The sequence below is a fragment of the Limulus polyphemus genome, unplaced genomic scaffold (assembly GCF_000517525.1).
Source record: "Limulus polyphemus unplaced genomic scaffold, Limulus_polyphemus-2.1.2 Scaffold292, whole genome shotgun sequence".
NCBI lineage: Eukaryota > Metazoa > Arthropoda > Merostomata > Xiphosura > Limulidae > Limulus > Limulus polyphemus.
The window spans coordinates 43,866-52,975 of record NW_013665902.1 but is presented as its reverse complement, the minus strand read 5'-3'; the positions used below and the strand labels follow the sequence as shown (position 1 = coordinate 52,975).

General features: G+C 31.9%; 1 protein-coding gene across 2 annotated transcripts in view; it reads right to left on the bottom strand.

The window, feature by feature from the left end:
* Positions 1–5,445, bottom strand: part of LOC106457105 (actin-binding Rho-activating protein-like) — a 13,899-nt gene extending 8,454 nt beyond the window's left edge. Inside the window, exons 1-3 of one of the 2 annotated variants that reach the window (XM_022382913.1) lie at positions 5,309–5,445; positions 3,076–3,221; positions 571–804 (exon numbers count right to left, since the gene is read on the bottom strand). In XM_022382913.1, the coding sequence (XP_022238621.1) occupies positions 571–796 (226 nt within the window). In that variant the 5' untranslated portion in view covers positions 797–804; positions 3,076–3,221; positions 5,309–5,445. The remainder of the gene's footprint in view (positions 1–570; positions 805–3,075; positions 3,222–5,308) is intronic. The other variant, XM_013916488.2, reaches the window with a different exon arrangement.
* Positions 5,446–9,110: the final 3,665 nt, after the last annotated feature.

Sequence of the window (9,110 nt, the reverse complement as noted above, 5' to 3'; positions counted from 1 at the left end):
CAAAAAATATGTTTTCTTTGAATTTCTTACTTAAATGGGTATATATTGCACAAAAAATATGTTTTTAAGAAATATATTTTGGTAAATTATAAGTGAGTATGTTACCTTGAAGTAACACTATTCAATTGAGGAACCAACAAAAATAATTCTGTGGTTTATTTAGAGTGTTACCAGGAAGTAAGAGCATTCAGCTACAGAACTGAAGGATTTGTATGTGCATTAAGCAACAAAGATATACTTGTTACCTTTATATTACAGTGTGTAATAGAGGGTTAACTATGAAGAAGAGTAATAAGCTTGCATATTTTACGCATAATAAATAAACTACGTAAACATAAATAACTACAATAGTTTTGTTTTTTCTTTTTCAGTTTTATACTAGATTCAAAACTACTGTTTTATTTGATATACGTATGCCAGGAAGAACTTTTAAGGCAGATGGGTGGTTGTCACTTCTGACAGATCAAGTTGAAACTCTTATATTACCTCAAAAGTAGTCTAAAAACAGTTCCATCATTATGGTGTTCCTAAACCATCTCATATAACATACTTATTTTATCATCATCTCACCAGCTTTACTGCCCTGAGTCTCTATCTTGGATTCTTCTCCTGGAATCCTACAATTTGAGTCATCTTTGTCCAACCGAGTTCTATGGGGTACTTCTTCCCACTCTGAAAATGGATTAATATCTTGCGTCTCTTTATGCCCTTCAACTTTTCTCTGAAATGAGGCAATTCGACCTGCCAAGCCAACATTACCATAGATCTTCACTGGCTGCTTTCGCTGCTGATCCATCCCACAACCTAGAACGTGTTAAAAAAAAAGACAAATGTTTGTAATGAAACTTTGTAAATGTATATATACCTTAATTCTCAACAATGAACTTATGAACTTACACAGTACAGCATTGTAAAGCAAAAACTAATTTTTTAACTGAACAGAAAACATTTAAAATTCAGCTAACAATTTTACAATTCACACTCAATAAAAAAAAATTGTTTCTGCATATCATTAATGCTTTTACCAATAGAGAGAGTCAACTTTTAACACTTCATACATTTATTCAAACCATCTATAAAGTTTTGCTATGCAAGTAAAATCCAGTTCCGTCAATTTATTTGGCTAGATATAATTCTTTGGTTAGTTATGGCTATAAAACTACTTAAGTATTCAAACAGATATTTGGAAAGCAACATACAAGAGAGATATTTAAAACATTAATTCTAAAATGAAAATTAAAAAAAAAGAGAACATAATGTAGTACTTTTATTCATACCTGATTTGAGCCAAAGACCAGATGATATATTTTCCAAAATCAATGAGTATGCATTTAACGATTAGGAAATTTTTATTAGAACATCCAACCAGACAAAACTTCCTTCAAACAATTATTTAATAATGATGTAAAATACTTATAGTTATGTTGTTAACAAAAATTCAGAATTCACTAAAAGCTTGGTATTTTTATCAGGTCAATATGTGGTATGGGTCCCAGGCCAGCCTACCACCCTAATAATTATTCCATGAATTAAAATTCCAGATGGATATAGAACAAGTTAGCTGTATGAAAACACTAGCAAAAAAAAGGACACTGTTGCTGTGTCACATACTTTACCCATGTCGCTCGTCTCCACTGATGCAGGTTGAAATGGTCAGAAAATATGGAAACAAAAAATAACCAACTGGGTAGGAACAAAAATACAATGAAGGTAATAGGTTCTGCAAAGAGCTACAGATGAAGTAACTTCCAGTTTAAGCACCAATAATTCCTATGTCTTGACCTATGATAATATAGCACTTACCCAGAAAATGGCTCTCTAATGGAACCAGCTAGCAGTGGTCAGATAAGATCCTTGATATAATGACATGAAAAAGTGATTTATCTCCTCTGCTAACATTAGAGGTGATAGGAAATGTTACCATTCTAGCCTATAAGATGTTAATGTGCTGCAGAAGGATCCATAGGGTGAAACCTACATATAAACCTGATAAGAATATATACAGCTTTATAGTTTATAGTGGGAATAGACTGTCACCACAGAAAGTGTCTAATTTTTAAAAACATGGTAAGAAAACCAACCCTCTTCTTTATACACAATTATTATAAATTTTATCAGCATATAATGATGCATGGTGAATACATGTAGAAGTTTTTAAAATCTTCACTAAAATCTGGGTACTAAGAAGTCCAAGGAAATACATGGTGGTAACAGTTATAAGATTAACCTATTAATGTATAATTAAAGTTCTTATACATGAGAAGATACCAGAAATAAATATTTTAAAAATGCTTAAAATGTTGAAGCATATAATTTGTTTTGGAAATAAAATACCAGTATTACAGACAAAAGAAAATCCTGTTCAAGAAATAAATGAAAGTTGAAACAAAGACAAAATCCATTCTGTTTACACACAAAGTAAAAAGTGAAAAAATGTTACTGAATGACAAGCTGGTAATGGTAGAGATTGTTGTCATGACTGAAGAATGTCCATAAAACATTAAGAGTAGCTCTCTTTTAAACAAACTGGAAACTTCATAAGATTAAAAAACAGTAACTGGTTTTAGCTGGTAGTGATGAACGAGATAAAGAAAATTCAACAGCCAGATTCTGATAATTACAACACTTCCAATAAAGGGTAAACACCTCAACCTTTGTTGACAGAATTTATCATCAATTTCTTTTGCTCAAGATAATCAAATAATAAAGAACTTCATATTCAAAATGTGTTAGTAAATTTTCACTTACTGTCATTCTGTGATATGACAAGCTATATAACAATACACTGAATATACAAACAGGCATAAATCTTTGTGTATGATCTAGTTTTCCACCACATGAGGCCTACTCTTATTTTACTGATTTGCTCTTTTTCAGGATTAATGATGAGAGGTAAGCTTCTGAGAAGCTAGCCTAACACATGGAAAATCCAAGAGGATGAGCCTCAAGTCCTTATTTTTTAAAAAATTCATAATTTTTCTTCAAGAAAGAAAAACATGTACAACATACTTCTCTGTTTAAAATTATTGATAAATAGTTATACTTGGATTGTTATTAAATTCATCCAACACTCACCCACATTTCCAGGCAACTATAACTGAATTTATGAGATGCCTACATGCAGTAGTTCTTAGCTCACAAAACATCAACACATTACGATTAGCAGGCATTTCTGAAAGTATCTCAGATCTTGATCCAATAGAATTTGTCCAACGATCCACCTGATTAAAATGCATACATCAATATTACACATGCAAGATTCCATGCATACATTTAAACTATTGCTCTGCAATTTTGTACATTTTACAACATACCTTAAATACAGAATGACTTTTCAATACAGTTTACAAGTTTAAAGAAATAAAACATTAGTTAATTAATAAGAGTTCATGGTAATGCCAAAGTTTGAATATTAATTTTATATTAGTAAACTGTGATCACAAGTGATGTGCTAGGTTCAAACTTTGAAATTACCTATGTATGGAAAGAGGATGTTTATATATTGATATTTATGTTCAAAATTCAAGGATTTAAACATTTCTAGATAGTTCTGTTTCAATGCAAAGCATAAAGTCATGTATTTGAAGTAAAGAACATTGATAGGGCCTACAGGTGCATGTATAGTACTTCTGTGAAAAATTCATGACACTGCATGTGACTGTTGACAAAAGCATGAGGCATTCAGGAAAGTGCGGCTGTGCTAACTATAACTACAGACATTTTAATTTTAATATTAAGAATATTATCCTGACACTGTGAAAGACTAGTAGAACATGGAGTAATACAATGAGTTTTGGTCTCCTTATTATAAGGATACCAGTCATCTGGAAGAGGAGCACAGAATGATTACCAAACTGACAACCAGTTTAAATTGTGAGATTTACATGAACAGTTTTACACAGTTGCAATTGCTTTCACTTCAACACAAAAATTAGATTTTATTGGCCCCCCAACTGTTAAAAGCTGCTTGCTAGAACACAGGTATTCTTACTTTACCAATGCTCTGACAGCTTTCTGCTACTCTTCATATAGGGAACCTGTGGATCTTAGATTAACATTTTTAAAACAACAACCTAAAAATTTATATAGATTACTGAAAGAGCCCAAGAAATAAAAATAAAATTAAAGATAGTATTTTTAGTTGTGAGAAAAAAAATTGTGTTTTATATAACTTAGGTTATCTTAAAACTACACAAACAATGTACAAAAATATTTTGTTTTACATTAATAATTTCTATAACTGGAATTCATAAAATGTAATATATTCATTGCAACATCCAAACTGTGGTGAATTCTATGTCAGTGAAAAAGACAATTTGAGATTGAGGTTGAAATTACATAAATTCCATGTTAGATTTCCCAGTTACATGTGACATGATCAAAAGAAATACAATGTAAAACATGCAATTTATAACAAGAACAACAACAAAAAAAAAAACAGAAAAAAAATAAAATATCCCAATACAGTAATAAGGATGTATGAAATAGACTATCTGTTCAAGAGTGCCATATATTTACAATTTTATAAATTATCAATATTATGCATATTTCTACTGACAATACAATAGAGGAAGTCACATTCTTGTCAAGATTGATTGGTTGTTTTTGAATTTCGCGCAAAGATACATGAGGTCTGTCTGTGCTAGCCATCCCTAATTTAGCAGTGTAAGGCCAGAGGGAAGGCAGCTAGTCATCACCACCTACCGCCAACTCTTGGGCTACTCTTTTACCAACAAATAGTGGGATTAACCATCACTTTATAAGGCCCCACCGCTGAAAGGGTGAGCATGTTTAGTGTGATGGGGAATCGAACCCATGACCATCAGATTGCGAGTCGAGCGCCCTAACCACCTGGCCATGCCGGACCTCTTGTCAAGAGAAAAGTATTCTGAAATGTTCCAGTGACAAATTACAATTTATCCTTACTGAAACTTACGCCATTTATTAGTGTAAATAATAAAGTGTGAATTAGATAGGGCTACACGATACATAATGGTTTGTTAAATAAGTGAGTGTAAACTATTAACATTATAAGATGAAATACAATGTAAGATTAAATAGTAAAAGCCTAATAGTAATACTGATAAGTGATATGCTTACCACCTCTATTATTAAATACCAATACTAGTAGAACTCGTATTAGAACAAACTATTTATGTTGTACAACGGTATAATTTACAAATGCAATGTAATATTTACTGGTTTTAGTGGTTAGCACATTTCCCATTGTCAGTAACATTTTCGTTGATTTATCTTTACTATGCGTTCTTAAAAAAAGTTTTAAATAATTAATGAAATTAAAATTTACCTATATCTGTTGGTTTTTACAGCCTCCCCAAACCACCAATGATTGGAAGATTGTATCAGAAGACTGAAGAGATAATTTAAACTTTATTTTTAGTTCTGTAAGTTACTTATTGCGACGTTTAAATCGTCTTTTCACACCTTTAGATTGTTCAACTGTGGTGCTAGATGTCGTGTTATCTTTGCTAACGTGTGTACATAATAAAAAGAGAAAATCGAGCGCATATGAATAGTATTAAAATTTCATCAGGTTTCAACAAACATATTAAAAATAAAGCACAAAACTAAGAAAGGGAGCTTGTAATTCCTTGTTAATAAAATTATGATATATATATATATTGTTGCGTCAGCGAAGTCACATGACTAGTGTCACGCCACGTTTCTAGAACTATCCTGTACCTTGGCGAATGCTCTAGCATTTACTAGATATAGGGTAGACTGGTATATAAAAGAGGGTGACAACGTGACGGGAATAATGTATGTGTAGATAGTGAGTAACTGAACTGCAGTCAGAAGTATTGTTGACGTTCGTTGATATAGCGTTTGTTATAGAGCGACTGTTGAAAATAAGTGTATCGTAGAGTTGTATTCGGAAAGAATAAACCAGTTTTATTAAGTAAGGACTTGTGTCGCTAAAGTTTCGCCGGAAAGAAGTTACGGAAAGTTAATTAACGAACGGAGACGTAACAATATATATATATAGAGAGAGAGAGAGACGAAATTTGGCGGAATAACAAAACTGAAGGTAATATTAAGCTTGCTAAGTTGTCACCAAATACAGCTTACACTAACGTACCACTAGTCTACAGCATCTTATAATTTATATCTACAAGTAGTAGAGAGTTACAAAACAATATAATCTAGCACCAAACATCTTGGCTAATTTGACGATCACAGCTTAAATATTTGCATGGTGACACTTTCTATCTATGGAAAATCTCTTCGTATGTTCATATATCATTAGCACAGATTTTCTTACTAAAATGTTTTACTTTTGTATGCCTAAAACTTGCCAATTAATACATCACTTCTCCTTAGCCTCACCTCAAATTCAAAGATGGATCAATATAATTACAACGTCTTAAATTTCTAGTAAACTGTTTACTTCAGTTCTTATTGCCATAGGTGTTAACTCAATCTATAAGAATGAATAAACTGTTACGTCTCCGTGTGTTAATTAACTTTCCGTAACTTTGTTCCAACGAAACTTTAACGACACAAGTCTTTACTTAATAAAACTGGTTTATTCTTTCCGAATATAACTCTGCGATACACTTAATCTCAATACTCGCGCTAAAACAACACTGTAACGAACGAACGTTAACTTCAACAATACCGTGTGACTGCAGTTCAATTACTCACTATCTCCACACACATTACATTACCTTCTTTTATATACCAGCGTACCCTATTTCTAGTAAGAACTTGAACATTCGTCAAAGTACATGATAGTTCTAGAAACGTTGCGTCACAGTGTCATGTGACTCGCTGACGCAACAAAACTTTAACTGTTAATTGGATTAAATAACCTTATTAATTAACGATTCCTCGACATAGAAGTAAAAGCGTAAGGAATATTTTTTCACATACAAAAAAAGGAAATTAAATATACAAACCTAGTTTTATATGCAATAGCTTAGTTGAAATATCATTGTTTTTAGTTGTTCCTTTTTTATCAATTAAATTATTACATTACGACAAGAAGATACGAGGCCCTATACCTAATACAACACATATTTGAGCTGTTCCTTTTTGTTTGTAATTTAGGTACACAATGGGCTATCTGTGCTCTGCCCACCACGGGTATCAAACCCCGATTTCTAGCGTTATAAGTCCGCAGACATGCCGCTGTGCCACTGAGGAGCGCCTTTTTTGTTGACTTATCATTGATCGAATGCCCTGGTGCCATTTTATTATTAAGACAACAATCATTTCAGTCGAACTGTAATTTTTGTATGAGTAAGATGTGGCCTAGTAGTTAGTATGCTCTGACTATGAATCTAAAATTCATGTTTCGAGTATCGTTGCCACAAAAATGAACACCGCACTCTGGATCATGATGAATTATAAGAATGGCAGTCATAATCCACTATTCAGTCAGACAATAGTTGCTCAAGGTTTGGCAATGAGTGCTGTTGTCTATCTACCTTTCCTTATAGTCTATCAGTTCCAAATTAGGTACAGTTATGCGCAAATAGTCCTTGTTTATCTTTGAAGGAAAATTCTGAAACTAATAAACTAATAAGGCATGTTCTTACGTGTATACAAATAGAGCAACTTGGGACAAATTTAATGTAAAAAGAAGGTTTCTTCAACATTCTATCAATACAGAAACAAGCCCAATTTGTTGTAATACATTACATGAGTTTTAAGTTTCAAAGTACGTAATATTTATTGAGGAACCTACTGAACTGAATAATTAATTCAAAAATACTATAACAGCAACTTTTAATGATCACAATGTTTATACTCATAGTATCGGTTCATCATCAGGTAACAATTGCATTCAAAATAACAACTGAATTCCAGAAAACATTACAGACCCATGATGGTGAGGATAAGTTTGTAAGTAGCGTTAAAATTAGCTTTTTTAGTAAAATGCATAAAATACTGATATAGATAAAGGAAGGGGGTTTCCTGGATATATATTTGGCTTTAATGACTATCTGTAGAGCTTCAGTTATTTTTCTATTTTGTTTTTACGTTTGGTTCTTGTCGCATGATTTCGACATTGTTTTCAATGGTAGTATGTTTTGTTTCTGTGACATGTTCAAAAACATTTAAGGGTCCTTTACAATGTTCCTTAAACCCGAGGTTCATTTCTATCCAAGATTCTCCGATATAAAAAGTGTTTACATTAAATGCATTTGTTTTCGTAGGATTATTATTTGTAGGATTCTTGATTTTAATACCTAGCTTTTGAATGATTATTGTATTTCTATCGATGTTGTTTCTTCGTGAATCGTTTCCATAATCCAGTTAGATTTTCGCTGATTGTAGTGGTGATAAAGTTGAAGTTGTTTTTATCTTTAATATTTGTATTTGTTTGTTTGACATTTTTGACGCATTATTTTTTAAAACTTTTTTCGGGTAGCTGTTTTTCAATGATAATTTCTGAGGTGCTTTGTAGTTCGTAGTCTAAATTATTTGCAGAGTGTATATTAAATGTTATTTGCATAAAACACTTCAAGGTTTCTAATTTTTATTCTATGGAGTGTACGGATTTCCAATTATAGTATTTTTCAGAATTTATTGCTTTCCACGAATTTTAGTTTCAAATCCTGATTGTTTTTTTTTATGACGTGAACGTTTAAACAGTTTATGGAGAAATTTTCTTCATTTTCAGTTGTAAAATGAATGTTGGACTGTATATCGTTGATAAGGTTCATCGTTAGAGCTGAAGCTGCAGAAAATATCGTCGACATATTCCGACCAATATTAGGGTTTCAAGATGGCTGTGTTTAAAGCCTGTTTTTACAGTTCAATTTTAAAAATGTGTTTGTTTCATCCACACAGACGTCGTCAATTTGAAAATAGATGTGCTGTTGAATTTAAAACAGAATTTCTTGGTGAGCTTAAACAAGGTTAGAAGGTTAACCTTTAGCATAATACCGTCTAAACTACCTACAACTGACATACAAATAGGTTTTGAAAAGGAAGTTAATTTTCATAATAAACCAAAGTCAACTGCTTTTTTGAACGTAACTTACATGATGATGACCAGATACTATATTTCGAAACGTTGCAATAATTGAAATCAGAACTTGCCTACCGTAAAAGTTGCTGTTCTTATATTTTTAATTGAT